This window comes from Alligator mississippiensis, chromosome 10 (genome assembly GCF_030867095.1).
Source record: "Alligator mississippiensis isolate rAllMis1 chromosome 10, rAllMis1, whole genome shotgun sequence".
Lineage (NCBI taxonomy): Eukaryota > Metazoa > Chordata > Crocodylia > Alligatoridae > Alligator > Alligator mississippiensis.
The window spans coordinates 5505191-5524270 of record NC_081833.1 but is presented as its reverse complement, the minus strand read 5'-3'; the positions used below and the strand labels follow the sequence as shown (position 1 = coordinate 5524270).

The 19080-nt window shown below is 54.9% G+C and overlaps 1 protein-coding gene across 1 annotated transcript in view; it reads left to right on the top strand.

The window, feature by feature from the left end:
• Window positions 1-1220: 1220 nt before the first annotated feature.
• Window positions 1221-19080, top strand: part of ABCB9 (ATP binding cassette subfamily B member 9) — a 29235-nt gene continuing 11375 nt past the window's right edge. Inside the window, exons 1-6 of the mRNA XM_006264200.4 lie at window positions 1221-1274; window positions 7832-8553; window positions 9331-9445; window positions 10511-10641; window positions 12532-12737; window positions 14796-14993. Of these exons, the coding sequence (XP_006264262.2) occupies window positions 7935-8553; window positions 9331-9445; window positions 10511-10641; window positions 12532-12737; window positions 14796-14993 (1269 nt within the window). The 5' untranslated portion in view covers window positions 1221-1274; window positions 7832-7934. The remainder of the gene's footprint in view (window positions 1275-7831; window positions 8554-9330; window positions 9446-10510; window positions 10642-12531; window positions 12738-14795; window positions 14994-19080) is intronic.

Sequence of the window (19080 nt, the reverse complement as noted above, 5' to 3'; positions counted from 1 at the left end):
CGCTGGGAATATCAAACACTGCACCAACTGAGTCGTGCTGTACAGAGGGGAACCGTGTCCACGTCCACATGCAAAGGCACAGACATGGCCAGCAGCTCCTGTGCCGCTCAGTCCCGAGACACACACCGGTGGTTCAGACTTTGGAAAGAAATCTTGCTGCATTCGTTCGTGGGCCTCGTGAAACCAGAACCTCGCAGCTCCTTGGGGCGGAGGGTCACTTCAAATCCCTTTGAACCAGTTCCCTGCCGTTCCGCACGGACTCCCGTTTTATACTTCCGTTTCCCGGCGTCGGGTGAAGCGCTGTAAAGAATAAAGTGTTTGGACTTTTTCTTGGCCGACTGCTCTTCATTCGTGGCAGGTGCCAACAGGGCTGCCTTGCTCGGGCTCTGCGATGCCTCAAATCGGGGTTTGGTGTGGGGGGAGGAAAGGCAGCGCTGTTCTCTGGGGAACGCTGCCTGGAAATCCCTCCAGAGCTGAGACATGGGTGGGAGAGGAGGGTCTCCCCATGCCCTGATCTTGCCCTGGGGGGCACGGCCAACTTGCAGTGGGGGTGTGTGACAGGGAGCAGCTGGGGTGGGTGCAGTGGTGTGGCTGCACCCCGCTTTTGGACTGGATGGCACTGTGAGAGCCCTCGAAGGGGATTTTCACCTGCTTTAGGACATTAAAAGCTCCCCAGCGGCCCCCACGGCTTGGTCTCTCTGTGCTGGTGGGGCAGAAGAGGCTGGGAGCCAGGGGGTGCGGCCCCCTTGCTGCTCCCGCACCCCGCTCTGGGATTGCCCCTGGTGAGCTGGGATGGAGACTGGCACCCGAGCACCTGGCGGCCTCCCTCGTCCCCAGGCGAGGCCCCGGTGCCTCTGGCAGGGGCAGCAGAGCCAGGGGTTGGCCACTTTCCCTGTGCAGGGGTTTGGGTGCCCTTCTCCCACAAGCCACCCACATGCCAGGCTGAGGTGGGCAGTGGGCAGCCCGGCTGGTGGGGACCAGGGAAGCCGGTGTCCTTGGGGCAGCTAAGCCCCCTCCCCTGGCAAGCCCACCCTGGGCATGGAGCATCTTCACCTGCGTGGGGAAGCCCCGGATGCTGCAGGCAGCCCCTTGCTCTGCCCCCCAAGCTAACCAGGGCTAAAGTGCATCTGGACCCTCCAGCCTGGGGTACCCCCCAGGCCTGGCTGCAGCTGGGGGCGTGGCCAATGATGTCACCCTGGGAAGGCTCCGCCCACTTCCGACCTTGTCCCAGGGATTCTGCTGGCTGGGGAGGTCCTGCTGGTGCTGGGCTGCAGGTAAGCACCCTGCCCCCTGCCTGGAGCAGCCCCTGCATGGGGCTGGGGGGATGATCCCACCCCGAGCCCCTGCCTGCATTGGGGTCAGGGCAGGATGGATGGAAAGGGAGCCGGCAAGAGGAGCTGGGGGCACCGGCACATGCAGATCTGGCCTGGCAGTGCCAGCAGCGGCTGCAAGCAGAGCACCCCGCCCGGCATCACAAGTGGGCACAGGATCCTAGAGCCAAGTGCATGTGCATGGGCTCAGAGCATCTGCTGGAGGCAGGCCCTGAACCATATGGCAGGCAGGGCTGCGGCAGGGGAGGGGGCTCCAGGTGCCGTGTCGCATGGAGGCAGAGGACAACGCTGCAGCCAACCCCTCTCTGCGTGGGGGGCTGCAGCCTGGTACGCTCGAGGCAGGCGTGCGCCAGGGTCTGCCTCCGATACAGAAGGGGCAGGGCTCGGCCAGTCCGTCCTGTGCAGAAGCCGCCAGCCCAGAGCCCCTGATGCAGAGGGGGGCACAGGCTGATCCAGGGGGGACCCTCCAAGGCACAGGATCGAGCTGTTGATTTTATCCGGTTGTTCTGTTGTGCCTGGGCAAGATCAAATGGCCTCCTGTCGATTGTGAGGTCTGCTGCCGGGAGCAGCCGGCACAGCTGCTTTCCTCTCTGCTGGTGGATGATGTCTTGGTTTGTCCTCGGGACTGACTGGCAGCAGTTGATGCATTGTAGAACAAAGCTGCCCAGGAAGGAGTCTGGGCTACTGATGAGCTGTGGGGAGCTTGAGCTGCATAGTTTGATTCAACCCAGGCACAGGGCTGGGACCAAAAGTCCCCACCATCCGACGGTGGGTGTGTAGGGTTGTGGGCCAAGTCCTCCAATAGTCCCGGGATGCTTTGCATGCGTTGGCACCTCAACCGGCAGCTGCAGAGAGGCTGAAGATCACAGGTCTTTGCATGTTGTGTTCTCATCCCTGGGCACGGGTCGGGCAGGATTGGGAGTCTTGCACGGCTGCTCGGTGACAGGGCTGTGAATCCACCACCCTACACGCGCTAAAATTCACTTGATGCTTTTTTTTTTTTTAATTGTCTCAGGGACATGGTGACATGAACCCCCAAAAGCCGGGCAATAGACAGGTCAGTGCCAGGAATATGTAGGAAGAACTGGACATCCACAGATTCATAGATGCTAGGGTTGGAAGGGACCTCAACAGATCATCGAGTCCAACCCCCTGCCTCGGCAGGAAAGAGCGCTGGGGTTAGACGACCCCAGCCAGACGCCTGTCCAGCCTTCTCTTAAAGACCCCCAAGGCAGGGGAGAGCACCACCTCCCTTGAAACCCGTTCCAAATTTTGACCACCCTTACCGTGAAGTTTTGCCTGGTATCTAGCCTAAATCTGCTCTCGGTCAGTTTGTGACCATCGTTCCTTGTCACCCCAAGAGGCATCCTGCTGAATGGAGCATCTCCGATCCCTCGCTGCATCCCCTAATGAATTTGGAGGCGGCTACGAGATCACCTCTCAGCCTTCTCTTGCGGAGGCTGAAGAGGTCCAGGTCCCTCAGTCTCTCCTCATAGGGCTTGTCCTGTAAGCCCTTAAACATCATCTGGACCCTCTTGAGTCTATCAACATCCTTCTTGAAGTGCGGCACCCAAAACTGGATGCCATACTCCAACTGCGGTCTGAGCAATGCCGCACAGAGGGGAAATATCACCTCCTTGGATCTATTCGTCACGCATCTGCTGATGCACGATAAAGTGCAGTTAGCTTTGCTGATGATTTCGTCACACTGACGACTCGTGTTCATCTTGGCGTCCACCATGACTCCGAGATCCCTTTCCACTGTCATGCTGCTGAGAGGGTCATTCCCAACCAGTAGACGTGCTGGATATTTTTGCACCCTCGGTGCAGCACACTGCACTTGTCCTTGTTGTCCAGCATCCTATCATGTCCTGCCCACTTTTCCAACCTGTCCAGGTCTGCCTGCAATCGTTCCCTACCCTCCGGAGTGTGCACTTCACCCCACAATGTAGTATTGCCCGCAAACTTGGACAAAGTACACTTCACGCCTCCATCCAAGTCACCGATGAAGATATTGAAGGGTACAGGTGGTTTCCATTTCTATACATATACATTGCGGAAAGCTATCGCAGCTCTAATGGCCAAAGAGCCGTCCTTCGCTGTTGTTCGTTCCACCCGCAGTTGCAGCTTTCTGCACCGAATAGTCGATGCGGGAGATCGTGCCGCCAGTCCAGTCCCGGTCTGATGGGAAGCAAGGCCACGGGCATTTCCCCGTTCTGATCGGAGCCCTTTGGCTGCGGCGGCTTGAATGTCTGCCATTCCTTCCTCCAGCGGGTCTGCCACGAAACAGCCGCTCTGCTGCTGCCACTACCGGTGGTTGCTTCATCCTGTGTCCTTCTTCCAGCCAGGCCTTTGCTTGCTTGCTTTACCTGCCTCCATGCCCTTGGCTCTGTCTCCTGGCATCCCTGGAGCCATTTGGAGGTACCAGGCTGATTTCCACATGTGCGGTGGATGTTGCAATTGGCCTTCCCCTGCCTCTGTCCTGGGAACGGTGAGATTCCCCATAAAGAAATGAAGACTCCTCCTTTCCGAGCAGTTCCTACATGTCAGCGAGGTGGCGTAACCATTGCAAGGCCCCTTCCCTAATAGCGGGCAGGTTTTTCTGGGGTGTGTTGCACTCAGAAGAGTCGGGTGCGTGGCAAAGGCCGCGAGGCTGGAGAGTGCAGCGGGGCTGACAGTGGAAGAGCTGTGGGGTCCTGGGATGGATGGAGGAAAAGAGCACGAGGCCGGGGAAGTGGCTTGTGCTGGGGGTATTCAGCTGAACGCACTCCTCCTTGCAGACGACGATCTTGCAGCGGGGGAAACAGGGAAGCACTGGGCTTGTTTCTGCCCGGGGGTGAGCACATCCCTGCCCGAGTCCAGGGCAGATTGAATGCATGAGGGAGAGCTTTTCGAAGGTGCAAAGGACAGCAGTGTGTCCTGCCTGGGGCTGCACACCCTGGCATAGGAAGAGCAGAGTAATGATGCAGCTCTGGCCGTGCAGGCCAGTTTCCCCGTGCAGACCGGCCCTTGGAGAATTGGCTCATAAATAATAGATGGCCACGGTAAACCTTGACGGTGGCTGAAGCCTTGGATGCGAAGTTCATGCCTGTGCTGTGGGGATGGCGCGGATCCTAGCCTGCCTCTGACTGGCAGGGAGGTTTGCCCCAGTCTCCTTGGCCCCAGGAAGGCTGCATTTCCATGACCAGGCTTTGTGCTTGTCCTGCTTTCTCTCGAGGGGATACCAGGGAGCAGGCTCTATGGGGACACAACCCCGGCGGGAGTTTTCCCGTTACAAGGGGCAAATGCTTGGGTCCCTGAGGGCACGGTCCCTCCGTCCCAGCGGCTGCCTCATCGACACCAGGTTTTCTAATGTTCCTAAGGAGTTTTTGGGCTTGGTTTTTCCAAACAGCATGAGCTCGACTTCACTGGCACTAACTGGCCGTGAGGCTTTAAGGATCGTCTCGCTGAAGGTGCTGCCACTGCCCAGCGGTGCCCGTTACCTGCAGCGACTGGTATGCTCGGTCTAGCACAGCTTGCTTGGATAAAAGCACTTCGGCACCTAAAATCCCTCCCCAGTCCCTGCTTCCCGTCCGTCTCTCTCCTTTTTGGGGTTTGAACTTTGGGTTTCTCGGTGTCGTGGCAGGGAAGTCTCTTCCCCCCCCTTCCAGTTGGGTTTCTCAGAAGAGTGACCTATTTTGAGCATCGTCTTGGGTATATGCACAGTGTTGGAAGGACCCTGGAGCGAGCCTCTCCTGGACAGCAGAGACTGAAACGCTGCTTCTACATTCGGTTATTTGAAATCTTGCATTTCAGACGCCGGGCAGCTGCTCGGTGTGTGAAAAGGGCCGGGAGGACGGGTTGGCTGTGTGTGGGGCTGGGGCTCTTCCATAACCTCCCCCTTGCTCCAAAGGGGTTGAGTTGTGTTGCAGAAATACCAGCTTTGTTTGCAAGGAGTATATATATTTTTTTACTAGCAGCTTTTGCACAACGTGTTGGGCCGTATTGGGGCTTTTAGGCCAAAGTAAAAGCAGAAGTTTGTTGCTTTTCATGCATCGGTATTTTTGTCCACCTGTGCCGGGCACCTTTCTCCTTCAGCTGAGAGGACAGAGGAGGTTGCAGACTTGTCTGAGCGAGGCTGTCTGTCCTCGCCATAAACTAGCAAGCCTCGCACACTGGTGCCAAGTGCGCAGGTGTTTAAGTGCAAGCAAGTCTTCATGTTGAAGGACCCCGTGCAGAGGTTTCTGTCGGTGATTCTTCGCTTGACGGCTCCCAGAGCTGCTCCCCGTGACAGCGACTGCATGTCCAGCCCTTGAAGCCAAACTAGCCGCTGAATTCTGTGCAGGAGGTAAAAAACGTGACAGTAATGCTACTGCTGCGTGCCAGGCTGCTGCAGGGTTTAGTTGCAAGGCGACGTGCCAATGAATGGTCTGACTGGCAATCCTTTGCACAGCAGCTTGGGCAGGCCAAGACGTAGGGAGTGGTGACAGCGCAGGCTGTGTCTAGTCTAGGACTCGGAGAGAACCACAGGCTCTGTCTGCATCCAAAAGGCCCTTCAACCCCCTCGCCAAAACCTCCCTTTTATATTTCAGCCTCCTCTTTGCTCTCCAGATGCCAGAGACAGACGGGCCGTGCAGTCCCGAGTGTGGATGCTCTGAGATGAGGTTGCAGCGCTCTTGGCCCCGGCAGCAATCTTTGGCTGCCAGGTCCGAAAAATGAAGCTGTGTCCAGGAATTAAACTTCCTTCTCCCTATGGCAGCAGGGAAGAGGTTTCCCATCGGCGTCTCAGTTCTCCACCCACCCTCCCTTGCGCTCTCCTGTGTGTTGAAGTGAAGAGCGCAGGTGTCCTCAAGCCTTCTATTACCTTTAATTTCTTCATCTTTGAGGTTATAAAATTGGCACCATCAGCATCTATGACCTTTTCTGGCCCTTTGTTGGCTGAACACACCAACGTTATTAATACTCAAGTGGCTTTGGGATAAATGGGTGTGATGGACTCAGCTCTCGGGGCTCAGTTTACCCAGTTGAGGGTGTTTTATGGCGTCAGCACGGGCTGAGCTGCAATTTTGCTCCATTTGAGTCCCTCTTGGTGGTGTGAGCTGGAGTATCTGTCTCAGGTTTTATGGGCAGGCACCTTCATCCTAGATAGTATCTAGCATACTGCCCCATGGCATCGATAATCCCCTTCTCTTCCTTTTGCATGAACAACGCTGTTAAAAAAAGAAGGCGGCAAGAAGCAACTGGTTGTGCTCAGGCTTGTTGCTTGACTCCTTTTTCGTCCTGGCTCGGGGGCTGTTTGAGAGCGTGGGCACCTGGGCTGAGAAGCCAAGGTGCTCGTGCGGGAGTAGAGGCACATAGCCAGGCCCTTGCCTGTCTTCAGCCTTCCTTGAAACCTCCTGGACTAACTTGTTTCCAGCCCAACACCGACCTCCAGCGGCTGTCGCTGCACAACGCTGGAGCTCTCGGTAGAATAACTCATCCTCCTGGGGCCGGTGCCGAGGGCTGGGAGAGGATGGGTTGCAGTAGAAAGCCATCCCCACAGCGGCAGGCAAAGACCGTGAAGGGAGGAAACCGCTGCTAATTTTCCCCCTTGCAAATCTATGAACTATTTGCAAGGTTTGGCATGGAAATAAAAAACCCCAGCCAGGCCCACCCGGGCACGTGATGGGGAGCTGTGCAGCTTTCAGCATCACTGGCTGCTCCGGAGGAGACCTCTCAGGTCACGCGGGAGGTTTTCTTTCTTAGAAGACTCTTTGAGCTTTAGCTTCATGAGTTCATTTGATTTGGGGAAAGCAGAGGTCTGCCTGGATGTCAGCATCCCCTGGCTGTTTTAACGAGCTAGATAATGAGCACGTGGAACAAGAGGAGGGAAAAGCGTTAGGTCTCAGCGGTGTTTGGTAGTCGAACTGCCAGGACGTGTCTGCCGTTGGTTAGATACTCCCCTGGGTCGTCCTCGGCTGCTCAGCCTCTTCTCTCTCCATTGATTTTGCTCTTCTTCCTGCTGTCCTGACTCATAATCAGGTCCAGGTAACTGGTGGCCTGTGCTCGGGATTTGAGATCCATTCACCCCTTGGATATCTAGCCGCCCTTCCCGAGACAGAGGCAAAGAGGTGGAAAACCCTTCCCAAGTCGCTTTGAAGAGCTCTTCTCAAAGACCCTGCCCTCTCCCGCTGTCCCGGAGGGGGGAGCCGGCAGGCGGGTGGGATGGCACACCTCCACCTGCTGCCGGCTGCTTGGGATTTTCACACGGCGGTAGCCGTGGCTTTCCAAGAACGTGGCTAACCAGCCAGATGAGGCTCTGGGAAGGATACGTGCCCAGCCTTGGGGTCAGTCGAATAAAGCTCTGGCGGTCAGACGTAGTTGCTCCCAGGCACGTCCCTGATGGGGTTGTTGGGGAGGGGGGAGAAGGCAGTTGGCTTCTAACAGAACCGCGGGTAGACGCTTCTCCGTACCCCACGGCATCGGCGGACCACCCTGCCGAGGTCCCCCACACTCCCATCCTCTTCCTTTTCCCTCTCTAGGGAAGACTGAGATGGCCGCCGTGCCCTCGAGCTAGGGGACCCTCCCCACGTTTCTCTGCCCCCCGCTCCGCTCCGCTCTGCCTCCCCCAAGGCGAAGGGGAAGATGAGAGCGTGGAAGGCCGTCGCCAGCACCCTCGCGTTCAGCGGCGTGGACGTGGCGGTGACCACGCTGCTGTACCTGCACAGCCCCAGCGGCAAGGACGTCCTCCGGGACCTGAAGAGCTTCAATGTCTTCAACTCCATGTTGGATGTGTGGGGGGGCTGTCTGTACAGGACCTGCGCGCTGCTTGGAGCCGCCATCGGGGTAGCCAAGAACGCCACCTACGGCCCCCGGCGCCTGAAGGCCTCCCAGACCTTCATCATCCTCGTCTGCCTGCTCATGGGCATCTATGCCATGGTCAAGCTGCTGCTCTACTCGGAGGTCAGGAGGACCATTAAGGACCCGTGGTTTTGGAGTTTGTTTGCATGGACGTACGTGTCGCTGGCGGGCACGTTCTGCCAGTGGCAGCTGCTGGCCCGTGTCACCTCCTCCGGGGAGGCTCTGGGGGTCGGTTCGGAGTCCAGGACAGAAGCGGAGGAGATATGTGACCCCAGCTCTGTCCCTCCTCAGCAAAGGAGGGGCGAGGCGTCGGGCGCCACTATCCACAAGCTGCTGTCCTACACCAAACCGGATGCCGTCTTCCTGGTCATTGCTGCCTTTTTCCTCCTCGTCGCCGCTTTGGGTGAGTGAGCGCTGTTTTAAAACCGTTGTGAAAATCAGATGTCCTTCTCTGGGTGAGCAAGCGGCTCGTTAGTCTGGCACAAGGAGAAAGAGGGTTCAATCCCACCTCGCTCCTCACTGGTGATGGTGTTTGTGTCTTCCCTGCTCTTTGCTTGCTTCGGGGGTGGGAGTGGGGCCATCTCGTTTAGTCTGGGGGCCGATGTTCTCGGTCTTGCTCAGCGCTGCCGTGCTTGTGTCCTGACCTCCACAGAGGAAGGGCCTACGCCAGGCTCAGCCTCGCCTGTAGACAAGAAGTGACGCATCGGCCTTTATAAAACCTCCCTGTGTTGTTCTGTTCAGCAGGAAAGTTCAAGAGACTTTGAATCTTTCAGGAAACCAGAGCCCGAACCCGCTTCTCATCAGGTCCGTGACAACGCTGCCATTTCCTTGGCCCCCCTGGGCCGAGTGGTGCAAACAAGCAGCATCAGTGGCAGCGTTCCCTCGAAGCTGTGCGGCGAGCTCGGCCACGCAAGCGCGCTCATGCCGCGGTGCCAGGCGCACTTGCGCGGCCTTGAACGCTGCACGGCTTAGAGGGAGCACTGATCGGTGGTGAAAAGCTTGTTAGATCCTGCAGGAGTCTCAGGTGTTAGCGGCTCGGATGTCTATGGGCCTTCAAAGATCTTATTCTTTTTGGAAATGAATGAACCTCTGCTGCTATATCTTCCTCCCCCCGAACCATTGTGCATCTAAAACCTTGCATGTTGCTCTAATTCTCCTTGTCTTCTGCCTCTCCAAACAGGAGAAACCTTCCTTCCATATTACACAGGTTTGGCCATTGATGGCATAGTCATCCAGAAGAGCATGGACCAGTTTTCCACCGCGGTGATGATTATGTCTCTGCTTGCCATAGGAAGGTAACTGCGGCAGATTATTTGTGCTTTGCTTGCGTGACATTTCTTGTGTTGAGGTCTAAACCTTCTTCTCCAGTGTTGTCAAGACTGGGTGAGTGTTTTATGAAGCGTTTGGCCTCGTGGCGTTGCTCTGTATTGCTAATGGCCATTCTCGAGCACAAAGGTGTAATTCCCTGCCCCGGCTGTGTCATTCTGAGTGGCGGTTATGGTTAGCGGAGGGATGACCGGGGACTCGTAGACAGCCACAGTATTTACAAACTCCAGTGGGGACAGGAAATTTTAAGCAGCTTGTTTGCATTTTGTCTCTCTGATGCCTCTTCTGAGGTCAGGGAAAGCTCAGAGTCGAGGTATCGGCCCATGCCTGCCCCCCAGCTGGTGACAGCTGCACAAAACTGGCAGATCCAGCGGGCAGGGGGGACTGGCTATCGTGACAGCTGGTCTGCCAAGGCCAGTTACGGCAGGTTGCCCCCCACCAGCACCAACACACCTGAGATGAGACAGGATTATTCTGCTTTTGAGTAGGAATGACGTGAAGTCTTTGTGGTTTGAAACTCTCTAAAAGAAACCTGGGCTTGACTAAGGCATGTTTTGTTTCTATTCTGTTGTTTAAAGTTAGTTTGTACTGAAACCAGGTGATATTAGCCCAATTCTGAGTTTGGTTACAAACATTTCTCATGTCCCACCTCCTAACGGAAGTGGGTGCCACCTACCATATGGGATGCTTGGATGATAACATGTCGAAGAGGCCTTGTCTAGTCATTAAAGCACAGCCCGAGAGGTGGCAACTGGGGTATTTTGGCATGTTTCTGCTGGGGAGATCACGTTCCTGCTTCCTGCTTCATCATTCTCCCCTGTAAAATGGGCATAATGATATCCAGAGTGTTTGTCAGACCCAGTTAATCCATGTTTGAGCAGCATGTGGAGGTCCCAGGGTGATGGACCTTGGCAGCACCAGGTGCTATCAGTGGCCCCCGTTCCCTCGCATCGAATTGGTATGCGGAGGCTTGCTTGATTTGCTGAGCTGTGTTTCGTGTCCATTGTTCTATAACGTCTCTTATCTGCAATTAGCTCATTTGCCGCAGGTATCCGGGGTGGCGTTTTCACGCTCGTATTCGCCAGGCTGAACATTCGACTCCGCAACTGCCTCTTCAAGTCACTGGTCTCGCAGGAAATGAGTTTCTTTGATGAGAACCGCACAGGTGGGTTTCTCCCAGGGGCATTTCTCAGACCACGCTACTCCAGTTCGGTATCTCAAGCTTTGAGGATCCGAGCTTAAGAAGCCATTGACCTGAAACGCTAAAGCAGTGACTTCCGAGTACCCGCTAATATGCTTGTCAGGGCCTTGGGCTAAGGATGCATGGCTAAATTGCATCTTGCCATGTGTCGAAAATAGGAGTACTGGTAGCACAATCAAGTCCTCTGTGCATCTGTACAAGGGTGCAACCTATGCCTTGTGGGTGTAACAGTCCACCTCACAGTCTATCCCGGTCCTCAGTAGGGATAGACAACAGCAGAGACAGCTTTGGAGCCAGAGGAGCTGCCCCGTTGGCTGGTAGCAGTAGAGAGCTGTTGCTCTCTGGACTAGCCGTAGGGAAGATAGAAAGCCGTGCTCCTAGCCAGTGTGTCACCCAAGTGTCCCTTCCGCTACCCTGTCTGTGCACCTCAGTGGTTTCCATACAGCCCTCCATGGGTTCACACTTGCAGTCACTGTTGACCTGAACTGGATTACACTGGAAGGACAGGGCCTCCTTGCTGTCCCACCACAGCTCATCTCCCCTGATTTTTCCACCTCTCTCCAGCTCCTGCTGATCAGGTGTCTCCAGTCCCCGCTCAGGGGCACTGCTACCTTCAAATCCATCACGTTTTAGCTCTGCTGCCTCCGTGGATTGCACCTCTGAAAAGCAAACCCTACCCGTCTCTGCATTTTTTCCATTTTCCAAAGGGCCTTTTCTGTAGAGGAGCACTGACAACACTCAGAATAACTCTTCCCTCACTTAATTCCACCTCCACAGTATTTTTAGCCTCGAGGCTGTTGCCGTATTTAAGGTGGGTGGGGATCCTAATACCCTTATTGCAGGGTGTGACGGGGTAGCTGTAGACAAAGAGTTTGCTTGTAGTAGGTGAGTAGATCCTGTCTCAACTGGCCTGGCCAGCGGGCTGAGGTTTCTGGCCATAACATGCAGCGTGACCAAGACACCCACGACTTTGGCTCTCTGTCCCTCTGTAGTCATGTCTGCACAGGGGACAGCCAAAGTTCACGGGGTTCCTTTGGAACCACGACAGGATGCAGAAGCCTCCAAAACCCAAGGTGTTTCACCCCGGGGGACCACTGCAGGAGTTGTCTGTCATGTACTTTTTTCATTGGGCTTTGCCCGCTTGGGCTCTAGGATGACACAGGAAGGAGCCCAGGTCAGTTCAGTGCACTGCACATAAAAACAGCTGAGCAGCCAGGGCTTAAACAGATGCACTGAACTGATTGCACGCTCACGTGTTCTGGCTCTTGGGCGCCAAGGATGTGGACCCATAACAATGTAAACTCTAGTTTTTTATTAAAAACATCTGCATGAATTTAGCACCAGGCAACGGCCCTGGGGCTGTAGGTGCCCTCAACGTCAGGGCGGTATCCGATAACCGCACAGTCCCGTGCACCCCTAACAACCAGGGTGCCTCTAGGGATGTGAGGCTGGCTCAGCCTCCCTAGCCCAGTTGATTCTTAGCCTGTACCAAAATTACCAGCAAAGGTGCCCGGGATGGTTGTAGGTTTTGTGTTGAGGATGCTTTGTTCAGGCTTTGGGTAAGACCTGCCAGCCTAGGTTTACACCATCCCTGGAGCTGTCAGCTGGGAGTAAGAGCCTCCAGCCTCTGCTAATGGAGGTTGGATTTGAACCCCAGGAGTCTAGATCAGAGGTCCTCCCCACAGATCTGTCCATCCAGGTCTGTGCACATGGCTTTGCATCTCCCTGATGAACTGTCGGGTGGGCTCATGCATCAAGAAATCACATGTGGCTCACCTAATGGGAGGGTGGGAGGTAGTCTGGGGACGGCGATGGCTTAGTGCTGTCTCTCCATCCCCACCCTGTCTCTTGCAGGGGACATCATCTCCCGGCTGACGTCGGACACCACTATTGTGAGTGACCTGGTGTCCCAGAACATCAACATCTTCCTGCGTAACGTGGTGAAGGCGACGGGAGTGATTGCCTTCATGTTCAGCCTGTCTTGGCAGCTCTCCCTGGTCACGTTCATGGGCTTCCCCATCATCATGCTGGTGTCTGACCTCTATGGCAAATACTACAAGGTAGGCAGAGGGCTCATCTCTCTTGCTTATGCCCACTCCCTCTTAGCCCTCCACGAGGCGACCGATAGCCAAGTGACTTATGACATCTTTTCTGGCCTGATTTGAAGATGAGCAGTGAGCAAAGAGAGGTGGGATGAGGCCAGACTTGACCTTGTGGGGACCTGTGCCCAGAGCCAGCCATGGCTCAAAGAAATTCATCTGCTTCCATGGCGTTCAGCAAGAAGGCAAGCGAGGTTGCAGCACGGTGGGGAGTATAACGTGACTGTCTGGTGCTGCTGATAGGGAGAGGACTGCGCTGTGGCTAGCCATCACTATTGACTCTGCGGTGAACATTAGCCCCTCTTACATCAGTCTGAATCTGCCTGGGCCTTGCCTATCGCTTCCTCGAAGGAGTCACTTCTCCCAGCCAGATCCTGCTGCTTGTCCTGGCCACACCTGTTCACCCCAGACTCTTGTCCACACTTTGGCTGTTTCCTGCCTGTAGTGGGGGAGGTGCTGGGGATGTGCGCGGTGGGTCTCATCTCATCAAGCTGAGCAAGCAGGAGGTTGCTGGGCAGTCGAAGTCCCTCTGTCTTCAGGCTTCCCTCTCTCTCTTAGCCAGGCTAATGGAGCTGTGCAGTCTCCAGCAGTGGGGATATAAAAGGTGTGTGTCGCCTAAAAGGAAGAGCTGGGTGTGCACCATGTCCAGTGCTGCATGCCCTGAGTTTCCTCTGTTCCTCTCCCTTCTGAGTCCCACCGTGACTCCTGTCAGAGGGTAGATCTGGTGGACTCCCTGTAGCCTAGGACTTTAGCAAGGCTGGGTGAGACAATAGAAAACGTGCCGCGGGGAGGCATCCTCCCCAGGGCCCCAGGGATGATGTAAGCGAGCCCTTCCTATTGCCTGTGCTGATTCAACTGCTGTGCTGCCCACACTGTCAGAACCTGTAATACCGGTCAGGGTGCGCGCTCAGGAGCTGCCCAGCCCCGTATGGCTCGCCCCTCCTCCAGAAGCTAAGCGCCGCGTCCTCCATGGGGTGGAGCGCTCGACTCGGTCAGCGCACGCTTCCTCTTCTGCGAAAGGCAGGTTGCGTCCTTCGTGCTCCTCTGGCTCCGTGCTTCTAGCCATGAGGCAACTCGGGCCTCTCTAGGGAAAGCCTCCAACATGGCATGTGCACATTGGCATGCTGCAAGAGCAGAGTCATCACAGCCACCGTGGCCCTTGCCTCCTGAGCTCGGTCTTGCTAGGAGAGCGAATGCGCAGCCTGGGTAGTGGCTGTACATCATTCACTGCCTCGTGTGTGTACATGAGCCGCTTTGGGGCATGCACCTGGGGAACCTCTTCCTGGCTGCTGTCGTGGGGCCTTGCTGACTGTCCCCATGCACTTAGAGATCCCAACACGTTCTGGGGATCTGGGGTCAGTTCTGAACTCTGCCACCGATTTCCTTTGCAGCCTTGGGCATATCGTTTAGTCTGGGCAGGGCCGGATTAATGCATAGGCAAACTAGGCACATGCCAAGGGCTCTAAGTGGAGAAGGGGCCCAGTTGTGCTTATTCTACATATAATTATTGCGTGCAAAAAGTAATATAAAAATTTCAGCTTCAGCTGGGGGCCCATGAGTTTGTTTGCCTAGGGCCCACTAAAGGGTTAATCCAGCCCTGAGTCTGGGATCTTTGCCTGCAAAACAGGGAGGATAAAGCAACCGTTCTCCTACCGGGACGACACTTGTTTGTTCAGACTCGCCAGCCCCTCAGAGCTGGAAGTGTCCATTCTTCTGTGTGTCTGTGTGTACGACAGGTCTCTGGTTTCCGTTTCAGCCTCTTGGCACTCTACAAGTAACAATAATGGTGACGCTTGGCCCAAAGCCACTGATGGAGCCTGTCCAGACCCTGGGGTGGTACTCCTGTCCTCACAGGCCTCTGCAGGGCTATGGTCCACAGTGGCCTGCCAGCCTGGGGACAGAGGGACGGTGAACTGACCCTGGTCTCCAAACCCCTGCTTCTCAGGTGGGCAGCGTGTTGTTTGGAGGAGGAAAATAACTCCGCTCTTCTGCTTCCCCTCCCCTCTTTGCCCTCTGCAGAAGCTCTCCAAGGAAGTTCAGAGTGCTCTGGCAAAGGCCAACAACACGGCAGAAGAAACCATTTCGGCCATGAAGACTGTTCGTAGCTTTGCGAACGAGGAGGTGGAAGCCCATGTCTACTGGGAGAAGCTGCAGCAGGTCTACAAGCTGAACAAGAAGGAAGCCATGGCCTATACTTACTACGTGTGGTCCAGTGGGGTAGGTGTCCCCTGCCGTGTCCCGTTCCTGTCCCTTCGCCTTCAGTAACTTGTGTGGTGCAAGGGGCCGGGCGCCACCGTTTCTGCTCTGTGGGCTGAGCTTTGTTGCGGGCCGCATGTACAAAGGTTTTCTCCTTGTAAGATAAGACCCAGGTCTGGAAATCTTCTAACAAGGCTGGACGGCTTCTAACAACTGCCAGGCTTGACTTCTCCCTCTCCGAAGAGCTGCTCTGCCCTCTGTTAAGGATTTTTAATAGCCTTGTCAAATAGGCAATCTCTGCACTCTTTAACCGACTACCGCTCAAGGTCGTTCAGCGCGCTCTGCATGCAGATCGCCCCCTTACCTACTCAGGCCAGCAACTTTTTGATAACCCGAGCTGTGAAAGGGTTCCTGATGGGATCTGATATTCTGCTCAGGCACCGACTTAGATGTTTTCAGCCTAGACCGTATTTTGAAAAGCTCTTTTTTCCCTAGCCAAGACTAGATGTCAAGGCTTCTCCAGCATCCACTGATAACCAAAGCTACCTAAATGGTTCACACGAGCCTCGCCTCAGGCCCTTAACTTCAAAGATGTAAGCAGCTTCGCAGAAAGGTTTGTGATTCAGAGGAGGCTTTTGACCTCCTTCCAGCATCCTGCCAGGTTTGTGTGGGGGGAAGCTTCTGGCCTGGCAGCAAAACTAGACCATTTTTGGGATCATTCGAAGCAAAGCTTGCAGCATGTGTTGCAGTGGGGGGGTTGTTAAAAATAGAAAGAACTGTTCCTGCGGGTCGGAGCAAATTGAAACCAACCAATTTAGTTCTGGCTTAATAGCACCTCTCCCAAGGTAAATACAGAACCCGGAGGTCAGATCTTGGGAGATGAATAACAAGGGGATTTGTTTGCAAATAACTTGCTTGCAGAATGGATATTTTTAGTTGGCTGTTCTTCGTGGCTAACTCGACAGCGGTTGAAGAGGGGCAGAGCAGCTCCGGGTTTCTAGATTTCATGTTTTGCCCTTGGCTGTGACTCAAGTGACTCTGGATAGATCGCTGCTGCCTTGGGTTATACTTCTCTTTCCAAAGTATGGGGAAGGGGGGACCTTGAATGACAGGCACTAGGGAAATGTGAACTGGGTTTATTTTTCACGTTTTCTGTGACAGTCAGATCCAGCATCCCTTGAAGGCTTCACACGAGAGCTGAATTGAGCTCTAAGGACTTATCAGGACAGGGAGGCTTTTTTACATTCAATTTTGGTTTTTTGGGGTGCAAGGCCCTGAGTTCACCCAGTATCGATTGTTGTGATGACGCAGCAATGGCTTGTGTATCAGATCATCTGCTTTGTACGTGCATAGTGTCTGTTTTAGGATGAGTTAGTCTGGGGAAAAAAAAGTTGGTGTAGACATGCCTGGATTTTGCAAGAATGACTCCAGCTCTGGGAGTCTTCCTGCTGCTATCCCACACTGCATTGCTTTGTGCAGTCTTGTCTCTGTGCTCCCTGCTGTTCAGGGGCTGAACTGACCTGATTTAATGTAGGCGCGGAGCTATGAGTGCCCCATGTGCAACTATGCGGTGTCTGCATCTCCTGTCCTACAAGCAGGGTGTTGTCATGCCTCATGCACCCATGCTCAAGGCAGGGGTTATGGATTACCCAGAGCAATACAACCCCAGTGCTAGCCCTTGAGCTGGAGAACACCACTGAACCCCAATGTCTGTGAACAGCACTGAAGGATGCCAAGAGACTACAAGCAACAACCAGGATTTTGAGGAGAGTTTGGGTCCATTCTCATTTAAGACGGAGGCGAATGCAACTCCCACAACTCGGGCAGACGCCAGCACGACAGTGCTGGAAAGAGGGGTCTGTTCCAGTGCTGCATTGCAGCCCCACGGGGCAGGGAGGTTGGCACCACGGTTGTTCTGGGTATCTGCAGGCCACGGCTAATTTGAGCAAAAGTGAGCTGGGAGCTGTTCTGAGTCTGCTGGCTTTTGTCTCCCCAGTCTCTCCCACGTGCTCAAAATAGCATCTGCCTCCCAGGGGAATTGGAGCTCCGCTGCATCTGTGTCTCTGAAATATCGAGTCTCGCAGGCATGTAAGGCGAACCAGCACTTCCCCATCTCTCTTTCCCAAGCTGGGCAACATTTTTTTCCCACTTTCAGGAGAGCAGCACTCAGAAGTTTAAAAATCAAATGCATTGTCAGGGAGACACGTTTCCTGATATGATGGAGGCATAGAGCAAAGATAGGGATTTGCCGTCTGAGTGACACCCTGAGCTTTCAGCTACCTTAGCCTGTTGCGAGGGATATTTCCCGAAGTGAGATGTTCCAAAATGCCAGGGAAATGGAAGGCACTCTTGGCTGTTTTTAAGGGATCTCTTGGCTTGGTTAGCCCAGGGGTTTCGGAGAATTTGTGTGTACTGTGCAACCAGCCCTGTATCAATGTGCATGTGTTTTAACTGAATGTAGGGCAGCGAAAGCGCTCTATTATGGCACGGGTCTTGCAAGGCTGGATAGCTTTTGTGGTGTCGCTTGTATGTCTTCTACCAGAGCACTAGAGGGACCGTTTTGGTGCGTCGCATGGCTGTATGTCTGTGCAGCCTTCCTGAACAGCAGCCATCTGCCCCTTGGGGACCTGTATCAGGGGAAAAATGTCCAAGCAATTGCTTGCCCATCTACTGCCATCTCACCTGTTCTGCCTGGTCACCTGCAGGTTCCCATGGGGACGGGTAAGGTAATTCTGCACAAAGTGGGATATGGAAAGCCTCCTTTCCAAGCTCACCATCCGCTTGACAGAGACCGTGGAGATGGAATCGACACTGAAGAAAAAGCAGCGTTTTATCACCGTGGCCCCTAAGGCTGGAGTAGCGCCATTTCTCAGCCCCTCTGATGCCCGCACCTGAGCTGTCACATTCTCTGCCACTCTGCCAGACAGCTGTGCGAGCTGCCTCTCAGCACCAGATGTGTTCCTGGCCAGAGAAGGGAGGAGAAGAGGAGAAATGCTGGGGAATTTCATGGCTGGATCCCAGAAGAGGGAAAAGGAGTCAGAGAAGTGGAGGGCAAGTCTCATTGTGCAGGGAGAGGAGAACAGAGGATTGATCAGGGCCAGGAGAGAACCAGCTGAGCAGAAATAGCTCCTGGGTTGGATGCAGAAGCAGCCAGGTCCAAGTTCCCAATGGGCTTCCTCCCCGGTCCATGCCCTGGTACGCTGAGAAGAGCAAAAGCTGGGAAACCACCGTCACTTCCGCAGCTACAAAAGCTGCTTTGTTCCCTTGCCAATACACGCCCTGGCACAAGACAACAGGCAGGAGTCCTTTGTGACCAGCACAGCACAAACACATGTATGCAGCACATGTGCCACGTACTCCCCCTCCTTCCAGAGGGCAATGGCTCTGTGTTTCTGTACGCCCAGGGAAGTGCTTCTGTCTCGCTCTGTCCCTGCAGCTTCGACAGGAGCTCAGCAGACCTTTAGAAAAGGGGCCTTTGCTATCTTTTATTCCACTACCCTCACTGAGCCTCCCAGCGTGGCATCGCTGTCTTTTCCCACCTGTCGGGGCTAGTGTCAGGAGTCGAGCTGAGTGAAGCAGCCCTGAGCCCTTTCACGAGCCACTTGAAAGGGAAGCCAAGCAAAGCCAGCCAGAAGCAGTGCTCACTTCAGGTTGGTTCACGCACAGCAGTTTTGTCCTTGGAAATGCACTCGGGTGCAGATGTCTACATGGGCCCCGGCATGGGAGCACGTGGCAGCCCTGGCCTGGAGGCGGAGAGCTTTGTTTGTTCCAGAGCCGCCTGGCTGCCCTTCCCAAGGCCGGCTCCGAACTTTGGAGATACTTGAAGGATTTCAGGGATGAAACGTACAGCTGCAGGGCACCAGGAGCGTGTGCCTGTACTGCTGTGTTACAGGCTCGTTAAATGCTAAATGCTCTAATTTTTCGCATCTCCCATAAACTTAAACTGCTGCTGACACTGCCTGGGCTGCCAAGTGGTGTTCACGTGGTTTGCTGGTTTTTTGCTTTAACCACAGGAAGGCAAATTTCTGTGGGAAGAGGAGCCTTGTTGCTTCCTCTGTTATGAGGCCAATTGCCTGCCAAGGCTGTTGGGAGAATGGGCGGCTCAGGA